The following is a 21,642-nucleotide window of genomic DNA, read 5'->3' as shown; positions in this document are numbered from 1 at the left end:
GTTTAGACTAGAAGTCTAGCAAAAGGGTCTAGCATTTAATATGCAATAATCTTTTTTAGACATACATACAATTCACTGTTATTGGAAAGATGACAAATAACATGGCATTTTTTTAGTATCAAGAATTAGTTAATTATTTGAATGTTTTTTTAAAAAAATGTTTAAATAGTTTTAAACGCAACAGCGTTACACAATGTCATTTCTTTGAAAGGACTGCCATCTTGTGGTGTGCATATGAATAACAATTACAAAAAAAAAAAAAAAAAAAACCTTCGGATTATTTTATTAGTGGATATAAAAGCAGTTCTGAATGCACATTATCCGTATCCGAATATATTACAGATATTTTTATGTTTATGACTCTGCGGTGGTTGATTATACACATAAATTGATAGTCACCCTCAAAGTATAAAACAATTAAAACTGTTGAGTAGATATGTAGGCTACTATGTTTTAGGCCTAATTCGAGTAACACCGTTGTGACGTCATTTCTAAGACTTCAAAGCGGCTCCGTCAGATGACGTTGTTGACGTCGCTCGCTGATATGATGGGACGGTCCCGTTATTCCATTCGGCAAGCGATGGAGCGCACGAGGAGAACCATTGTCCGCCACCGAAGCCGTTTTATTTTATATTACACGGCGTGGATATGTTGCGTTTTCATCGTGAACGCGTCCGCGGCATCAGCCACTCACCTGCGCCAGTGTGAAGAGGTGAGAGATCATTCCCGCTGATGTTTCTGCGTTCACAGTCCGCGTTCGTTGCGTTAAATGCAGCGTCCAGTTCATATATCTGTTTGTGCACACGCCGGCTTGTTTTGAAAGCATCTGTGGTTGTTTGGCATACATTTATTTGCACTTTTGGGATCAATTTCTTTACTAACACGTGCATCAAGATGAGGTTGCCACACCTTACAATAACCAAAGTAACAGGTGCGTCAGATACTCTACACAGATTGCATAGCCGTAACCAATGAGAAGTTGGCTGTCAGAATAAAGTAAAAGCTGGTTTATAGAAACATTTAGAATAGATGCTCTATTCAGTTGTTAATTGTTGCTTTCTTTGCTTTAACATGTAACAGTAAAAGGAATCTGTCACACTGAAGATCATCTAAACGCGTTTACAAACGATAGTTCTGCACAAGGCTTCCTGTGGAGCCTTAAAGCGTATCTCTCGAAGCTTAGAAGTGATGTCATTAGTTCTTACATGAACTGAAAATTCGGTCAGTGGCTCCTTAAGTAACTCTATCATGAGGGAAAGGACTTTTGAGGCTCTGAATATATATTTAGATTCTTTGAAATTAGATTTTTAGGCACTTTTAGTTCTTACAGTATTAAATGTTTGTATCAAATATACTAATTTATTTTAATATTCTAACGTAACATATTAAGATGCAAATAAAATTTTTGAATAAGCTGATATGCTTTTTGTCTAGCTTATATATATTGATTGGTGTCAGATTGCTGTTTGGGATGGGCATTCCATTTAAATATGCATTTGTCACTGAAATAATGTGAGAAATCCAGCCAGGGTGTGTGTTTTATGTCTAATGTTATGGTAATGGATGAATAAGGTTCCAGTGGAGTGCTAAGCGGAGCTTTTCACAGAGATGGTCAGCCCTGCGTGCCAATCTCAAGAGCCTGGTGATATGATGCTAAGAATAGCCTCGCAGAAACCACTTTCACTGAGAGCTCAGCACCTCCTCTGGCCTTTGTGCATGGAAGAACTGTGACTGTTAAATCCCTGTGTGTCCTGTAAACTAAAAAATTGACTGCAGTTCTTGGCTATGAATAAGGAACAGAATTGCAGATTTGGAACTTTGTGGCTTATGCATTCATAAAAGTCAGATGGTAACTGTACACAGTCCTTTCAAGCCGCATTAATTATTTACATAATCCGGTAAAGCCTGGGATATCAAATATCACTTTTTTTTTTTTTTTTTTTCATATTTGACACATCAGGCTTTTATGGCTTATATAATATTAAATAGGAGAATATGGAGATCATACTCAGAGTAAAACACCAAATTTTTATTTAGAGGCTTAAATTGAGCAAAATCTGATAAAGATGCAATCAATGAGATCTTAAGAACAGTATAGCAGGCTATTTACATAAATAGATATAAATATCAGTTGTCACCCTATATCTGTCAATGTCTTAATATAATATTTAAATACTTTTAAATAGTTTTATGATTAAAGCTTTGTAGTTTTTATTATGGGGGCAAAACACAATGCAATACAAAGATGATTGACAGTTGAACAAATAAAGGTTCCTCAAAAGTGTGATGTATCATATTTTAAACGTTTTAACATAGGCTAACAAAAAAAAATTGGCTGCACAGAAAGCATTGATTTTACTACGTGATTTTTAATGCGTTGTCTTGCATTGTGGCACACTAATACTGTATCTGTGGTAATGGACTAGGGTTTTGTATGGTAATATCTGAGACTAGTTCCTGTTTTGAGCTGTGTCTTTCAGTCTGCCCTCCCGTATGTTGACCCGCAGGGCATTCTGGGTTTTATTATCAGCTTCCTCCTGATGGCTGCCTTTCCTTCCAAGTCACTCAATAAGTGCTGGAAGAACTGCTGGCACCTTAACTCAAGAATAAACAAATCATAAACTAATAGGTGAATAATAGAAAAAATTATATAAATAATAAAAGACATTTTAACTAAATATGTAACAAGTATTTGTCTCTCTGCATATAATGAGTGAGTCATTGAATCACTGAGTTGACTAAAACAAGTCATTTTATCTTTTATTGAAATCTGTTTGCCTGCATATCTACTAAGAGTCTCTAGAAAGAGTGTTTAAGCTCTTTTCAAATTAATTTCATTCATGAATAAGATATCCCTGTTTCAGGAAGTCACATTTTGTTCTGTTTGTTCAGTTAATTCCAAAGAAAGATATGTCCCAGTTGTTTTCTTCATTTGTGAATGATATGCTGAATGCTGAATGCCGTTTCATTAACACAGTGTCTGGTAATAAATATTTTTTCATTCATTAAATATTATCATTCATTAACAACAACATTCACTAACAATAAATCAAAAATAAATCATTTGAGAATGCTGTTCGTTTGAGAACAAGATCTGTCCCAATTTGTTTAGTTGATTCCCAAGAAGTCCTACTTCGGTTACGTCCCGGTTCATTCAGTTCGTTCACAAAAAAGATATGTTGATACTTCATTTAATTAATTATTGTGAATAGCAAACACGATACTCAAGCGCCCATGTGCTTTACTCTTTTACATCCAAACTTGACACTTCCACAGCCACAAAACACAAGTATCTTGTTAAATTTAGACGTGTTGTTTGTTTTCACAGGCGGACTATTACTTTCAGTACACAGAGTGTGACAGCACTGGGTCCAGATGGAGGGTGGCCATTCCTCTGAATCCAGGAGAGTGTACAGGACTGCCAGAACCTGTGCAGGGCTTAGACTGCAGTAGGTTCACATACATTCACATAGTGTGTTCGACGGACAGGAAGTCTGATTTTAACTGAGAGGAGACTTTAGGAAATTAACATCTATATAAACATGCAATGTTCATGCATGAATTTGTGCACTGATGTGGTTGCATGTACTTTGAATGGCAAGTGTGTGAATTTGAACAGCATTTTGTCACCCCTTATCAGCACAGAGGAATTTCCTCTTGGGCAGAACATGTTCAGTGGCCCCTGAGAAATCATTCCCAAAACCTCACAGAGTCCTCGGCCCCTGTATTTGATTTTAGTCATCATGTGTAGTATGGATGAAAGCAGCTAAAGACAATCTGAAAAATGACCCTTTTAACTTTATAAATACATTTCCGTGGTCTTATTGTGCACATTATTAATATTCATAAATATTAATCATTCTCTGCCTCTTAAATGGCTTTTCCATCTGACATAACCAAGACTACACAGGTAAAAAATAAATAAATAAACCAAAAAAAAAATGTTCATGATTCTGTGAGATTGCTGTGTATAAAATGGGTCCCACTCATCAACTTATTTCATGCTAATTAGTCTTTTTCAATTAAAAGTATGTCTCATTATGGAAGTTAAAAGCTTGGCATTCTGTTGAATGTTGTCTGTAACAGATCTTTTTTTTTATTATGGAAAAGCTGTCATTATTGATTTTATATTATTTATTACACTGCAGTTGATATGCAGCTACACTTATCATTTTATTTTATTTCTAATGGTGGTAAAAAAAAGCCACCATTATTAATTTATTATGAATATTATGGCCTAACTGATTTCAGATCTGTAATAATTCTTTGGGTTAGTGATCGAACTGGTCAATATGGCAAAAACAGTATTTCTATATTTGGTTACGTCCTTCGGTCAGCATTCTCATGCAAGGCGGGGGAGTTTCTGGAGATGTCTGCTCAGGAGTGCACTCGGTGTGCGGCTGGCACTTACTCGCTGGGCAGTGGCCTGCGTTTCGATGAGTGGGACGACATCCCTCCTGGATTCAGCAGCCTGGCAGCCAACCCTGCTAACGCACCCAACGGACAGAATGTGTCCACCTGCAGCAGGTCGGTTCCTTTGGAGAAGTCAGTCGTGTATAGCATAAAAGACCGTTTTAAAGACCACATGATTTTGGCTTTCTGTATTTGGTGTGTTTTAAAAGGTATTGATTGTGTATTCTCTTAATTTATCCAACACTAAATAGAAATGAAGTCCAAATACACAAAGGAGAATATGCATATCAGATACAGTTTTATTTACAAGCAGTCAGATATATTTAAAAAGTCTTGTTCTCATCAAAGTATTTGCAACAAACACTGTATTTTTACCCTTTCCTCTTATTTATTTATTTATTTAATATCCGCACATATTCAGATTTAAGCATACACAGACTTATTCGTGCAAGCACACACACACACTTCCAGGGACATGAAACAATATGAGTATTAAACCAATCATTTATTTTTATCCTGTTATATAACTTAAGACTGTAGTGCCCAAAGTGTGTGTATTTGTGTGCGTTTAGTGCAAAGTGGGTCGCTCAGGGCTTGTATCTGGAGTCCAACCGAGATGAGTGTACCGTGTCTCTGATCTACACTGTACACTTGAAGAAGCCGGGGTCAGTGTCCTTTGACTACCAGTATGTGGATAACAGTATCTTCTTTGAGTTCTTTGTAAGTTTGTGTCCCATTTTGGCTCTGGAATGTTTGGTTTAAGACATCCAAAGCAGCTATTCTGTATTGTACAAATCAAAATGTTTGTTTTTTTCTTTTTGACAGATTCAGAACGACCAGTGTCAAGAGATGGACCAGGATTCAAATAAAAAATGGATCAAATTGACTACTCATGGAGAGTGGGGAACACATATTGTAAGTCAAAAACACTTAACTACAAACTATTGTTATTATATTTTTATATACACTCATGCTTGGAACACTATTATTCGAAAATTCAGTAAAAACGGCAATATTGTGAAATCATTTTTCAATTAAAAATAATTGTTTTCTATTTGGGTATATTTTAAAATGTAATTTATTTCTGTGAAGCGAAGCTGGATTACAGCCATTACTCCAGTCTTCAGTTATGATCATTCAGAAATCATTCTTTTTACTGATTTGCCGCTCAAGAAACATTTCTAATATTATCAATATTGAAAACTGTTTAATGTTTTTGTGAAAAACCATGATGCATTTTTTTTTAATATATAAAATTCTTTTATAGAAATTAATAAAAAAAAAAGAAATCTTTGTCACTTTTGATCAATTTAATGCATCCTTGCTAAATAAAAGTAATAACCTCTTCAAAAAAAAAAAAAAAGACTTAAAAAAAAAAAAAAAAAAAAAACCAATAAAGTAAAACAGAGTAGTAATTTTGTTTGCAATTCTGTTTCTTAATTCTCAACTGCGACTTAATTCTCATCCTCGTATGATCAGGTGAATCTAAATTCTGGCACTAATATCCTGTACTGGAGAACTACTAGAGTCACACTCGGCTCTAAAGCAGTCAAACCTGTAGTCCTGAAGAACATACGGATTGAAGGTCAGGATGTGCTAAGATGGAAATTCTCCATTTTAATGTGAAGAATTGATAGTACTCCTCATTGAAAGATTATATGATGCCATTTCTCTTCTTCAGGCGTGGCGTACACATCAGAATGTTTTCCATGTAAACCTGGGACATTCAGTCGTGCCCCGGGCTCCTCCTCCTGTGAGCCCTGTCCACGGGACACGTACTCCGGCCGAGGGGCCAGCTCCTGCACACCTTGCAACTCAAAAACACACTTCGCCTGTAAGTGCATGCATTTAAACACCACATAAACTGATTTCTAGCAAATGTGTTGGCCTAACTACAGTATGCAGTTTTATGTGCTCGTAGTACAATGTGTTAGAAAAAAATACTCATTAATGCAGGGTTTCCAAAACTGGGGATTGTGAGGGAACTGAAGGGTGTTCATAAGTTGATCAAAGCTAATGAAAGCTGACAATCAGTTAAATAATAAAAATCATAACACACACACACACATGCATGTCATGTGACCATTAACCAACATCAGAGAACTGTAATTATTTATTCTTCCGAAAACACATGCATATTTTTACACATTTACTTTACCTTTTTGTTTTACTTGTTTTACTTATCTAAAATACTTGATTAGGGAAATATTTAAATAATTTTATTTGCATTATTTCAATTATTGAATTTCATTTTTATAAATCAAATGTATCAAATCAAATTGTTTTTCAATTGAAATCTAAGGAATCAACCAATCCCAAAGATTCACAGACCTAATTTGGACTGAGAAATTAACATCAGAATGAGGAAAACTCCACAACTCTATCAGTCCTTCTACACCTATTCAAGCCTCAAGCATGCCTTCACTCGTATTACATTAACCTATTCTTTTTATTAACTCTTGGAATAGCTTTGCTTGTGTTGGGCTTGCTTTCCAGTTCCAAACTCTTCACTCTTCTGTATCTTTAACAGCAGAAGGCTCTGCCACATGCAAAAGTAGACCGCCATGCTCAGAAAAAGACTACATCCAGACATACAGCACCTGTGATAAGGATGGAAAGGTAAAATAATTTTGTAAAAAATGCGAAACAACTAGCACTGTATTTCAGATGAAATAAGTAACATTTATTTTTTTTACATATACTCATGCTGTAACACAAACACACGTATACCAAGCTTTTTTTTTTTTTTTAAATGCAAAAAAGTGTCATTGCATTAAACAAATGACTTATTCTCTCTCTCTCTCTCTCTCTCTCTCTATATATATATATATAATATAATATATATATATAGACACACACACAGTAATGTAGTCAAATAGAAATAATCTATGTTTTTCCATTTAAAATATACAAGTACATAAATGCTGTCTCTCTCATAGACTCAGGTCATATACAAGTGGGTAGAGCCTCAGATTTGTTTGGAAGCTGCAGCTGGCGCAGCAACACTGCCACCTTCTGGTCAGCGTGAGCCCTGTCCTCCCTGTAACCCCGGTTTCTATAACAACGACACTGCTACCTGTTCTCCTTGCCCACCCGGGACTTACTCTGATGGGGTCAAAGGTGATACATCATCCTAACATCTTAAGAAGGACGTATGAAACATGATTATTTCAAAAGCATGAACATCATACAAATAAACAGTCAAAAGATATTCAAGATGTATTGTGTGGCATGTATAGCATGCAAGCCTTGTCCAGCTGGCACAGAGCCTGTCCTCGGGTATGAGTACAAGTGGTGGAACGTGCTGCCTGCCAACATGAAGACATCCTGCTTCAACGTGGCCAACAACAATTGTGATGGATTGAATGGTGAGAGATTACACGAGTATGGTGTGGTATTATGTTACGGCATATGGCTGTAATGCTCCTTTCTGCTGCTAGGTGTCGCTGTTGCGTCACTGATAAATTTAAATAGGCTTTTCTACCAAACGTTCTTCTCATTTTATGTGTACATTTGTGCATAATATTTTCATATCTTGTGTTTTAGGTTGGGAAGCAGCGGGTGATCATGTACAATCAGGAGCAGGTCGTTCAGATAACGATTATCTTATATTAACCCTCACTGTGCCTGGATTCAAGTGAGTCTTCAAGAATTTGTCCACCTCCACACAACTACATTATTCAAGTGCCGTCCCCTGTGCATAATGTTCATTAAAGCCTTGCGTGATTAGCATGGTTCAAATCCTGTACATGACTGTTTCTGTTGTGTGAGTTGGTATAAGAAGAACATAATGTCCTTTTGGTACACTAGAGAACTCTGTGTGTGTATATAGAAGTGTTTGTCCTTACATAACCTGTGCTGCCTGTTTAACAGTGAGTCTGTCTGGTTTGTCGTATCAGGTTGCCTGTGTCAGTTCGAGGAGCATCCGGCAGTGAGTACGGCCGGGTCACTTTTGAGTTTGAAACCAGCTGCTCGTCTGACTGCGAGTTCTACTTCATGGCGGTGAATGTGTTTGTGATACTCTTTACAGCAGTTCTGATCTTTTTGTTTTCGATAGACTGTTTTTATCTGCTTTTAAAGGTGCACTTAAAATATTTTATGAAGAATGATACTTTGACTTATCACTTTCATGACAGTTTGTAATTGGTGTGTACTGGTAACAAAATAGTATTTCCCCCCCACATTAACCCTTTCCACCAATAGAAATAATTAAATTTTATATATATATATATATAATTTTTTTATATATATATATATATATATATATAATCTTGTGTATAGGATGTTTGGGTGCCACTATATATATATTTTATTGATATATATATATATATTATATATATATATATTTTATTTATTTTTTATTTATTTATTTATTTTTTATTTATTTTTTTATTTATTTATATTTTTTATTTTTTTATATTTTATTTATTTATTTATATATTTTTATTTATATTTTTTATTTATTTATTTATTTTCTTCTTCCTGTCATGTTTTGGTTTATGGTTAGGTTTGGGTTGTATATTTTTGTGCAACAAAGATTGAATGACTTATTGAAATTTACCTATAAGTAATTATGAAGAAATTACTAGAATTTCTAATGACACAGTGAAGAATATGTTTAAAAGCATGCACGTTCACATGAGATGAAGAATCAAAAGGTATGCAAAAAAATTAAAAAAAATTATTGGTGCACCTTTAAAGACATTGTCCACCCAAAAAATTAAATGAAGATTAATAAAAAAATAAGTAATCATATGAATGCCTTATGTCGTTCCAAACCTGTATGACTTACTATCTTCTGTGGAAAAAAAAGAACGCATTTTGAAGAATGTTGATTAAAAATAGTTTTGGTACCCATTGACTTTCACAGTATGAACAATAGAAGTCAATGGGAGCCAAAACTGTTTAGTTGCCAACATTCTTTAAAATATCTTTTGTGTTCCACAGAAGAAAGAAAGTCATAGAGGTTTGGAATGTAAATAATAAGAAAGATGACAGAATCTTTCCTTTTAGTCGTACTATCCCTTTAAGTTTACTAAAAGTGCTCAGACTTTAATTACTTTTGTTATTGACTTTGTTGTTGCTCCAGGATGTGAACAGAAGGAGCACAAATGTCATTGAATCATGGGACGGGATTAAAACCAAACAGAGTTACACACACATCATAACTGAGAACTCTTCTGTTGCGTTCACCTGGGCTTTTCAACGCACCAGTCAGGCTAGTGATGTCAGTACAAATGCATGCGCACACACAGATTAAAAAAAAAAAAAAAAAACCTTGTTCATTGCATGACAGGAGTCAATAATGGTCATTCTCACTGTCCATCAGGTGCGTCAGTATGTAAATGACATGGTGAAGATTTACTCTGTGACTGTCACTAACGCCATGGACGGAGTGGCGTCAGCGTGTCGCGCGTGTGCCCTGCAGTCTCAGCAGGCCGGCTCCTCCTGTGTGCCCTGTCCAGCTGGACACTACATTGATAAAGAGACCAACCATTGCCAAGAGTGCCCTCCTAACACCGTCCTATCTGGGCACCTCATCTATGGCAAAGAAGCGTGCCAGCCGTGTGGGCCAGGTAGCAAAAGCAACAAGGTATTTCAACTGTTGTTGCTCTGTTTTTAGGTATCACAGCACCACTTGTATAATTTATTTATTTATCTATTTATTATTACCATTGCTAAATACCAATAAATAAGAATTAATGAAACATGGCTCCTTTTATGGGTTAATATCAGTGATTTAATATATGGCTCCTTTTATGGGTTAATATGATATTTAGCACTGTTCAGTACAAAATATATGTATGTATATGTATATGTATATGTTTGTGTATGTGTGTGTATATATTAGTTTAAACAATTTGTAATGTTTTCAAAAGTTTAGCTAATGATATTTAGCACTGTTCAGTACAAATATTCATAAACTGCTGAAAAAAAAAATATGATGAAGGGTTGTTATGTGACATTAAAAAATGCTTTTTATTTTAAGTCATTATGCTAATTGATAAAATGACAAAATGGCTTAGTGGTTGAGAAAATAGGCATTACTGGATGTGCTTCGGAATAATAACTAGGAAGTGTGTGACAGTTCTCTCTTGAATGTTTAAATTCTAGGAGCACAGTGTGTGTTTCAGTGACTGTTCGTTCACATACACTGGCCGGGTTCGGACTCTTCTGTATGACTTCAGTGCTCTGACCTCTGCTGGGTCCATCATGAATGGGCCCAGCTTCACTGCGAAAGGCACAAAGTACTACCACCTCTTCAATATCAGCCTGTGTGGAGCTGAGGTACGACACCAACACCTGAAATGAGCAGAAATCACATCACAAGAATGATGTTTATTCATTCATCTGTCTTTTGTCAGGGTCACAAAGCTGCAGTCTGCAGAGATAATGTCACAAACCTGCCCAATGAGGACGCTGGAGGTGGTCAGCAGGGCAGTTCAGTGGAGGCTTTTCTCTGTCAATCAACGATTATCCCATCCGATGGGCGGGGCTTAAGAACAGCTCTATCTTCTCAGTCCATTAGCCTTGCCGACACTTTTCAGGGTGCGACCATTTCATATTTTTAAATTTCTAACTAAACAATATATTTTTAATTCTTGATAGACTTGCATGTCCATATTTCATTCATTTGAGTTACGTACTAATAAGGCTGCCAAAATTAATGTTGTAAGTTATGAGATCAATTAAATGTTTAACAGACTTTCCATTTCCAGTAAATAATGGAGAAAAGCGTCCTTAATGCTTTATTTAATTATAAATTAAATCCCGATGGGCTTTTTACTGAAGTAAACTCATTTGCAGTTTAATCATCAAAGCTCAGTAAGTATGAAATATCACCTATGAGCAAAAAAATGAGAAGACCACTTGGGGACTTTGGCAACTATAAAACATCTTCATGCAGTGTAACTTTTTTGTTCTTACTATCTGATTGCATACATGAGTAGAATTTGAATAGGAGTTGATTTTTATTTATTTATTTATTTTTTTTATACAAGAAACAAATTAATAGCATTTTTCACACACTTTTGCACACAAGTAATCCTGTTACACCTCAACATTCCTGCCATAAAATAATATATCTAATATTTAATATTTTTTATAGAATTGTAAAATATTTAATGAAATATTAAATATATATAACTTTATATTATCCTTTATATATTATATACACATTTTATATGTTTATGTCTGTATATTATTTTATATTGTTTTCTTATTATATTATATTATTACAATTTTTTTTTTTATAATTCTATATATTTAAATATAATTAAAATGTATACGATTACAGAATTATAGCATCAATATATGTATTGGGACCTAGATGGAATGCAATATTTACATAAAAACCTTGGATATTGTTATATGTTGAACCCATGTTTTCATAAAAAGATCATAACGTCCTGACATTTGGAATATTTACTGTTCATAGCCGTTAATATTGGAGAAGCTTCAGCCAATAAAAATGTGCTGTAGATTTCTGTTTGTTTATAATAATTCTACACCGTGCCTGTCATCTGTGTTCTCAGGTATAAAACTTGTTTAGTGATAAGTACGATTAATTACTTGAATCTACGGGTGGTCCTGCTTACTAAGCACTTCCTGCAGTGCTGCCTGTCACCCCCATGTGTCCTCTAAGACAGGTTTTGTGTGTGTGTGTGTGTGTGTGTGTGTGTGTGTGTGTGTGTGTGTGTTTGCGCCACAGGAGCCACAGTGGAGAAATCACTTAACGGAATAACCGCCAGACCAGAACTATTTCCGTCTGCATCCAAGAGAATCCCAGATATCCACTTCTTCTATCGGTACTGGCAGTTACGTCATCAAACCTAAAGTAGTTTTAGTTTTAGGGGTTTTGTAATAAAGCGTGATGTTTGTTGTTTTCCCTCTATCATCCATTACCTGTTTAATGGAGTCTTTTATTTGTAAAGATCTTCACAGGTCACAACCTCATGTCAGAGAGGCAGGAATGCAGTGGTTTCACTGCGCTGTAACCCAGAGAAAACAGCGAAGGGAGACATATCTGTACCCAGGTACACACACACATACACAAACAAGCACACTGCTGTTAATTCAGTCTCAATTTGGCACAGGGCATCTCCCATCATGTCATACCAAATCACCTAACTGCAGGCCCACTGAGCTGTTTTATTTGTCTTGGTTTATTTTTGTAACATTTATTTTATCACCAAAGGCGAATGCCACTTGTTTTGTTATATTTATATTATGGATTATTAATAATGTAATATTAGAGAACAACTTGCAGTGTTTAAGATCAGATTTCTACAGTCATTAATAAGGGATGGGTTATGGTTTTCAGTTAGGGTTGCTATGTCTCAAACAAAACAAGTACTAATGCTAATCAAAACTCGCCCAAAAGTAGCCCATTTCTTTCCCTTTCATGGTTTTCTCCTCTGCCTGGGCTCCCTTCTGTCAAAATTGTGTTCCAGTGAGAATACTAGAACCCGCAGACTAAAAAAACAACCTGTGACAGCAGTGTAAAAGTAGCCCACCTCCAGTTTAGTTTGACTTCCTCTGTCCTGTGCTAGTGAGTGTCCTGCAGGGACCTGTGACGGCTGCACGTTCCACTTCCTGTGGGAGAGCTCTAGTGCGTGTCCACGCTGCAGTGCTGTCGACTACCACGCCATTGAAGGAGCCTGTAAGGCAGGAGTGCAGGTACTCTTTCGGTACTTCTACTGATGAGTTACTGTGTATATACTGTAGTATTGTCTGAGAAGTTAGTTGTAATGTTTGTGTACCAAATTGGCTTTGGTAGGGAACTGCAGGGATATATATATATATATATATATATATATATAGATATATATATATATATATATATATATATATATATATATATATATATATATATATATATATATATATATATATTAGTTTATATATATTAGTTTAAATCAGGTAAGAATAATAGTCTGATCCTTGTTGATGTAAGTGATAAAATCAGTCTACTATAGCATCTGTTGTGACTTGTGCGTCTTCTGCTGAATTTATCATCAGAAGTTGTTTTTAGGGTAAGTTTGTTTTCTTCAGAACTCATTAAGTTCACAGCATAATGATGTGGATTTTCATTCTAAGGACACAGTGTTTGTATGGACTGAACCTCGGCTGTGTACTGGAGGGCTGACGCTCCCGCTGAAGAGAACGTCTCCATGCGAGGCGATTGATTTCTGGCTGAAGGTGGGCGCTGGGCTTGCAGTGTTCTGTGCTATTCTGCTCATCTCCCTGACCTGCTACTTCTGGAAGAAGAACAAAAAGTATGATTCTATTTATGTGACTATTTAAGTTTTTGGAGATATACAATCATCTCTCTTTGTTTATGCTAATAAGCTTCATACTACTTTATCTTTGTGCTCTGATAGGCTAGAGTTTAAGTATTCCAAACTTGTGATGTCGGCTAATAAAGAGTGCGAGTTACCGGTGGCGGACAGCTGTGCCATTATGGAAGGAGAAGGAGATGAGAACGAGGAGGAAGAAGTGGTTTATGCCAACAAGTCTTCTCTTCTGGCTAAGCTGAAGGCTGTCGCTACTAAGGTTAGCTAAACCACAGCAGGTTTAAATGCTTTCCTTAAAATAAACATTGTAAATGGTGCCATAGTATAAAGAGTTCAGCTCTTTTCTGTTTTTGTTTATTACAGAGGCATAAAAACTGAGTACCTGTTTTTCTGGGTTTTAAGAACATAAGCTGATTGAGGAAATTATACATTAACATCACTGAACTTCATTGCTATAATACTTTATTAAAGGTTGAGTTTGTGCTGCACCAAACAGAACGGAAAGAATAACTCTTCATTTACATTACATTTTACATGTGCACATTAAGCCAACGCTTTTATCTAAAGCAACTTAAAAAAGAGGAACAAAAGCAATTAGTCAAGGTTTTTTTTAATGTGGGTTGAGTTGGAAAATGAAAACTGATTTACTACCTTTCAAAAGTTTGATGGAAGACTTAAAAAAACAACAACAATACTTTTATTCATTAAGGATGCATTAAATGTATCAAAAGTAAAAGTAAAGACATTTATAATGTTACAAAAGATTTCTGTTTCAAATAAAGTCTTTTACATTTTCTAGTCAGTTTCCACAAAAATATTGAGCAGAAAATAGGTTTCAGCTCTAATAATAATAATAATAATAAGAATAATGGAGCAGCAAATCAGCATATTAGAATGATTTCTGAAGGATCATGTGACTTTAAAGGCTGGACTAGACTGTTGAAAATTCAGCTTTGCATCAAAGGAATAAATTAAAATAGAAAACATTTTAAATTTTAATAATATTTCACAACATTAAATTTTTACTGTATTTTGGAGCAAATAAATGCAGCCTTGGTGAGCATAAGATTCTTCTTTTAAAACATATAAAAAAATCTTGTTTCACATTTTTGACAAGTAGAGTATTATTTAGTGACCTCTACTGGACATTCAAGGAAATGTTTTCAAAAATATGCTTCAAGTTCTTAATGATTTTCTCTTCCACACCCTGCAGTTTCTCATTGCATTTCTGATGAAATGACCTCAGTTCAACTTTTCTTTTTTCCTTCGCTTTGCTTTTTCTTTGTCTTTCCCTCTTCCACTCCACGCTAGAAGCCACTGCAGTCAGAAAGTTAGCTGGGAGTCTGCGTGAGGGTGGGTGTGTATATGCCTTGATGTTTAACTCAGGGCAGTTGACGGAGCCACAGAGGGACTTCTAGAAACATCTGTAAGATTAAAGACTGTTGAGCTGCTTTGGCATATGCGGCGTGTCACACTGTGTTCACGGCCAATTAGAAGAGAGTTTGAGAGAGAGAGAGAGTTGTATTCAAGTGTCACTCTTCAGAACTTCCATTGTCACTTTAAGTCTCAAGCGTTCAGTCCTGAAGAATGCCGTACGACCTCCTCTGGGAATGTGCTGAGATTTCCTGCGGTATATGGAGTCAGTTTTGGTTCTGTAATTATCAGGGAAGTTAATTAAGAGAATAATCTGTCCAAATCGAGAGGAATTAATCAATCATGTTCCTGGTGACTGGTTCGCCTTAGATAAACCCTGCTAAATAAGCAAAAAATATATAAGCTGTTCTCTCAGCCTGGTTTTAGAGGGGTTGCATTAAAAACTGTCTATGTAGGCAATTAGGTTTCATAACCGAACTTATGTGTGTGAATATAACAGCGTTTCTTTAGTGTTCCAGAAATCTGTGCCATACAGAAACAGTTGCAGGTCATTTGTCTTTGTTTAACAGACCTAGCTTACCACAACTCGATGTTTGATTTGCACGCTGGTTGTCCTGGTAACGCGCGGTGTCCGCGAACAGTCCTTGGCCTTCGCAGGGCAGGCTTTTCAAAGGGAGGTGACCTTGATGAAGAGGCCGATTCTGTACTCTGTTTGTGTACATCTGTCGCGTTCAGTGATTTGTTCCCATTTCGGCTGCGTTTTCAAAACCGTGTTCCTGTTTCTAGGGCAACAAGAAGAGCGGTGAAGCAGTCCAACTGAAATTCCCCAATACAGAGAAGTCTGTGTGGGGATAGAAGAAGAGCGAAGAGGGACACGGAAAAGGAAAGGGATGAATGGAAGTCCCTTTCTGTTCGATATTACATGCAGTGGCCTTAAGAAAACAAGGGCACAAGTGCCCGAGGAAGGAATATAGGTTAAAAAAAAAAAGCCTGCGATGTCTCAGGAACATGGACGGATATGCTTATATGAATATTTCTGTCAAGATTTGTCACTATGCAGTTGTGGATGTGTGTGTTTTCCTTTTGTAAATGCATGGAAATTCCCTCCCTTTCCCTCCCTTTCCAGGTTTCTCCAGAAGCTTTTTGGAGCGACAGCCGTGACTTTACACGAGTCGTAGCTTGTCAGAGTGAATGTAGCCAAGGGTCAGGGTGAACACACAAATACACTCAGACATTAAGCTTTACTGACAGACACTTCCAGTCCCAGCTAAACAGCACTGGAAAGCCGTGGAAAGTGTGCTGTGTTCAAGTGCAGCCAAAATAGACTATTATTTTTTTTTTTTTTTTTAGTTAAGTAACCTATTTTGACAGTGACATTCCAAATGAAATATGACATGAATAAAGTCTATGAATAAAGAGATTACAGCAAAGCAGGAGCCATTTCTGTACACCTATTTTTATGATTTTTTTCGACATACCTCTGTGTCATTCTGGCTTACAGTACCAAGACAAACACAGGAGATTTCTCGGGAAAAGTATTCCTGCAGAACAGTGACTGCAGACTGAGGTGATGAAACTTGTGCAGTCTAATTAAGGAACTTAATGAACTGCCGCTGGGGTTTCATTTATGAAATTTTAAGACCCATCGACATGAAATCTGGGGAAATGATCTGCTGAGACCCATATTGATTCTGAATTGAGGTATAAACCTACAGTTTACTGTACAGCTGGGATTTAGTTGTTTTGTTTGGTCCACTACTGCTCTGAGGTGTCCATAAGAAATACTGTAGGCAATATTATTCACACGTGTAATTCATTTTGTGTGTGTTTAAAGTGAAATTAACCTGTAACTGTGTCCAACTGATGTCAGTTCTTGATATAATTGGTTTTTGATATTGTGTATAATAAATTGTTTGCACTCTCAAATGTGTAAAACTGAAGCACTTCATAAACCAACCAATATGGTGTATTTCAGTAAAAAGGTTTTTGATGACATCATCTGAGGATTTTTGTGTGTTTTTTTTCATAACCTTTAAGTGAAAGTGGTTTTTAGTTTAACTGCTACTTTTAAATAAATTTAGCTTATTGTGATGTCATGGCTGATTACATCTATATATAATGGCTGATTACATCATTTGCAGTACTTCATGAGACTGTATGAGTAAACTGCTACTTTTAAGTAAATTTAGCTTATTGTGATGTCATGGCTGATTACATCATTTGCAGTACTTCATGAGACTGTATGAGTAGTTTATTACCTCATGAGAGAAGTTTTTAATTAATTAATTTGATATATTTTTGCCATTTTTAAATGCATCTTTTTCTTCCAATCAAATATTAAAATATTGTGAATCCTGTTGCCTTTGGAATTTTGGAAGTTAATGAAAAATGCTGAAAATGTGGGTAGCAAATGAAGACGAAAAAGAACGACGACAACCGGAAAAAAGCCGTGAATGACCCAGATGTTTTTTTCCCCTTCCATTCAGATCTTGTAATGTTGTACATTTTATTGCTTTTGGGTTTTTGTTAATTATTTTAAATAAGAAAGAAAAATACAGCAAGGCAGTTAAAAAAAAAACATGTAAGAAAAACAACAAAACTATAAAATATATTTTTGCGTCATTTTCATTGTCTTCTGAAGTAATCTGTATATAGCGATCGGGTTGAAATTTAAGTTATTATTTATGAAATCATCTTTCCAAAAAACAAATATGTTGTTGTTAGATGCATCGCAGCTTGACATCACTTTACAGTTTATATTAAATTATTTTCTCACACTAAGCTCAATATGAATATAAGCGGAGTGAAGATTCTTTAAAAAGTCTTTGCGTTCCACAGAACTGACGATTTTGCTCTCTTTGACTCATTGGATGGAAACGGTGCTTATTCGAAAATGTTTTATATGATATTCCAATTTTGCGCATAAATTAAATTCGCAACTTTGGATGGAATCCCGGTGTAGATGATCACAGAATTGTCACTTTTGGGTGAAGTATTGCTTTAAGTGACGCTGCAGCGGTGTAGCAACAGCTTTTACGTAGCTGTCCTCATTAGTTCTCTCACTCTTTGTAAATTTCACATCTCACCATCTTTTATTCTGACTCTCACTTATTCCCGTGCCGCCTCCTCTCTCGAGGCTTCAGAAATGTTGTGGTTGTAGGTGGAGGAGGTCGTGTCTAACCTGGAGAAGTGCAGCGGCTCTGATATCTCCCATAAAAGCCTCGCCTCAGTCAGTGCCACAGCCATTAGAATTCCACGGAGGACGAAGGAAGTGTGAAAAAAACCCTCCTTGACTATCTCTATCCCTCAGAAATCACTTTAACTCTCTCATTTATGCCGTTCTCTCGCTTTCTTTCACCTGTCCTCCTCTCTCTCCTCAGTCGAACTCGTGTGGCTGATAAAAGGAAGAGTTTTCAAAGGCTTCAGCACTTCCGATGTATTATTCTGGCCAGAAAATCCCTGGCAAAAATTGCATTCAATTTTCCCTGCTCATAATCTCTGCTGCAGAAGCCAGCTGATTGGATGTCAGCAGAATAATTTAGTGGAAGAGAGAACACCCGGGGAAGTATTTTTTCCTCTTCCTTCCTTTTTTTTTTTTTTTTGGTGAGGAAAAGCTAACCTGACTCGTCTTTGTGAGACATCTGAATCCATCACAGTCACGGTGACAGACAGTCTTGAGGAGGTACGTCAGTGTGTGTGTGTGTATGACAATGATTCACTGTTATCCCACAACCTCTACATGAGGAATAAAACATACAGTACACTTCATCATTTAGTTTGTTTATTATGATGTCATAATGTCCTTTTTATTGCACACTGCACCATGGGCACTGTTCTATTGCTTTGTGTTCAAACCGAAAAGTTCAGTGCCTTCCCGAAGTACACGTCCCACACGTTTGTAACTTTTACAGATCTGAAGGAGGTTTTTAGTCTAGTTAAGCCTTACATACAAATTTGAAATCACCCCATATTGTTCTTGGCACATCCAACGAACATGCTGTTACAGAAAAACAGACCGAGAAAGAGTGTCCAGTCACACATTCAGTATTTGGGACTGACAACTGTACTGTATTTACTAACAGATGTGACACTAAATTGTCCTGTACATACAACAGAAAACAAAATCAAAACATTTTTTGCAGGCCTGCACAGAATCCGTTTCATCGATTTTCACAATATTGGAACCTACCTAAGTTATATTTATTAAGTATGTTGGCTAAGTTGATAATCTAAGCTCTGTTTATCAGATTTTTGCTGATTTTTCTTCCCAGAAAAGGACACAGAAAATGTTGGGAAAAGTCAGTAGATTCTGTTCAGGCCTGGTCTGTGATGAATAACCACAGTAAACATCAAGACTTTGTATTATTTTGATTTAGTCGGATTAATCGAAACTCCTGCTGCCTTTACTGTAGATATTGAGCCAAAAATCTATTTTATCCCAATTATCTTGTCTGCCCAGACACTTTTCATCCAAAAAAGAAAATTTGCTGAAATTCTACTCACCCACAGGTCATCCAAGATGTAGATGAGTTTGTTTTCTTCATTGGAACAGATATCTCACCGATGGATCATCTGCAGTAAATGGGTGCTGTCAGAATGAGAGTCCAAACAGAGTCCACAACTAATCTACATGATTCCAGTCCATCAATTAACATCTTATGAAGCAAAAAGCTGTGTGTTTTGTAAGAAACAAATCCATCATTATCTCTATAATTCATAATAATGCCGCCTTCTATAAAATAAAGTCCATCCCCTGTTGTCCTTTATTATGGACTATGGACTTATATTTTGGACAAAAAGAACAGTCCGAAGATAAAAACTCCTCAATGACCGATTTATTTCTTACAAACATGCAACTTTTTGATTCACAGGATATAAATTGATAGAATGGAGTGGTGTGGATTACTTGTGGATTATTGTGTTGTTTTTATCAGCTGTTTGGACTCTCATTCTGACGGCACCCATTCAAAGCAGAGGATCTGTTGGTGAGCAAGTGATGTAATGCTACATTTCCCCAAATCTGTTCCGATGAAGAAACAAACTCATCTACATCTTAGATGGTGAAAACCAAACTGATTATAAACCTAACCACATTGAGGACTCCAAACAGGGCTCACATCCATATTCTTCCATGGTGTGAAGATTTATGTCAAACATGAACAGATCTATGAAAGTTTGCTTTAAACTTTCCCACGCAGTGATGCGTTTAGACATAGCCGACTGCTTTTGCAGTAAGACCCTCGATCCACACTCTGAAATTAAATTGCTGCAGTGGGTGAGGGAGGCTCGCTCTCCATTTGTGTTTCTGCGCAGACTGCAGTCTTGGCTCCCTCCTAAACCATTTCTAAGCCACTCAAACGAAACCACCACATTTGACTTTTTCTTCTCTCAGAAACATTCATAAAGAGGCTGAGGCTGGAACGAGGACCCCTAGGAACTTAATGTGCATAAAGAGGATGTGTGCAGATTTTGGGAGGGTGTTGCACTGTAAGCCTCACCACAAAAGCATTGAGTTGCTGGTGCTGGAGTTTATGGGGCAGCGAACTGCTTTACATAACCACACGCTGTTTATCTCTCTGCACTCACTGACTTAGTAACTTTCTTTGTTTCAAATGTGGCCTGTATCTGCTGCCCTTACATTGCCCTTTGTTTTGTAGTTCTTTCATTGTTAATTTACACAAAGTGCAAAATAATGTAACGATTTATTGATATTGCCGATGTCAAAGTGCCCACCACAGTGCCAGTTTCTAGGGTGTTGCTATGCAGTTGCAAAAATGTTCTGGGGGGGTTTTAGAATGTTATTGTGTTGTTGTTAGGGTGTTGCGGGAGGTTTCCAGGGTGTTGTAAAGTTGTTCTGGGTGGTTTTTAGAATGTTACTGTGCTGTTGCTAGGATGTGTTTGGTTTCCAGGGTGTTGCTATGCAGCTGCAAATATGTTCTAGGTGGTTTTTAGAATGTTACAGTGCTGTTGCTAGTATGTGTTTGGTTTCCAGGGTGTTGCTTTGCAGTTGTAAAGATGTTCTGGGTGGTTTTTAGAATGTTACGGTGCTGTTGCTACTGTAGGATGTGTTTGGTTTCCAGGGTGTTGCTATGTCTAAGGTGTAATGTTCTAGGTAGTTTTTAGAATGTTACAGTGCTGTTGCTAGGATGCTGTGGGGGGTTTCTCGGGTGTTGCTATGCAACTGCTATGATGTTCTGGGTGATTTTGAGACTGTTACTGTGCAGTTTCTAAGGTGTATTTTAAAATGTTCCTACAGTATGCAGTTACTAGGGTGTTGTGAGTGGATTCCAGGGCACTGCTATGCAGTTGCTAGGGTATTTTGAGTGATTTTAAGTATGTTACTATGCATGTGCTAAGGTATTTTGGGTGGTTTCCAGGGCATTTTTATGCAGTTGTTAAAGTGCTCATTGTGGTTTTTACCATGTTATTGTGCACTTACTAGAGTGTTTTGGATGGTTGCCAGGGTGTAGCTATGCAGTTCCTAAGGTGTTCCTTAGTGTTGATTAGTATGTTTTTAAGGTGTTCCAGGCAGTTTCCAGGGTGTTGCAATACAGTTGTT

At 36.5% G+C, this 21,642-nt stretch overlaps 1 protein-coding gene across 3 annotated transcripts; it reads left to right on the top strand.

Moving 5' to 3' along the window:
- The first annotated feature begins 502 nt into the window (after positions 1-502).
- LOC109083814 (endosome/lysosome-associated apoptosis and autophagy regulator family member 2-like) lies at positions 503-17,081 on the top strand. Of its 3 annotated transcripts, none has more exons than XM_042775576.1 (22): positions 503-712; positions 3,329-3,449; positions 4,338-4,527; positions 4,986-5,133; positions 5,239-5,328; positions 5,893-5,998; positions 6,095-6,247; positions 6,944-7,032; positions 7,353-7,533; positions 7,653-7,781; positions 7,960-8,050; positions 8,313-8,415; positions 9,503-9,631; positions 9,743-10,006; positions 10,528-10,701; positions 10,779-10,962; positions 12,125-12,221; positions 12,348-12,449; positions 12,966-13,092; positions 13,513-13,691; positions 13,797-13,968; positions 15,870-17,081. In XM_042775576.1, the coding sequence occupies exons 1-22, from the start codon at positions 518-520 to the stop codon at positions 15,936-15,938; spliced, it is 3,093 nt and encodes a 1,030-aa protein (XP_042631510.1). In that variant the 5' UTR covers positions 503-517; the 3' UTR covers positions 15,939-17,081. The 3 variants fall into 3 exon arrangements, with proteins under 3 accessions (XP_042631510.1, XP_042631509.1, XP_042631511.1); XM_042775575.1 differs by having other exon boundaries at positions 9,503-9,640; XM_042775577.1 differs by lacking the exon at positions 15,870-17,081 and adding an exon at positions 14,073-14,256 and having other exon boundaries at positions 9,503-9,640.
- The last annotated feature ends 4,561 nt before the right edge of the window (positions 17,082-21,642 follow it).

This window comes from Cyprinus carpio, chromosome A18 (assembly GCF_018340385.1).
Source record: "Cyprinus carpio isolate SPL01 chromosome A18, ASM1834038v1, whole genome shotgun sequence".
Classification (NCBI taxonomy): domain Eukaryota; kingdom Metazoa; phylum Chordata; class Actinopteri; order Cypriniformes; family Cyprinidae; genus Cyprinus; species Cyprinus carpio.
The sequence above is the reverse complement of the archived record's forward strand: the minus strand, read 5'-3'. Positions and strand labels throughout refer to the sequence as shown.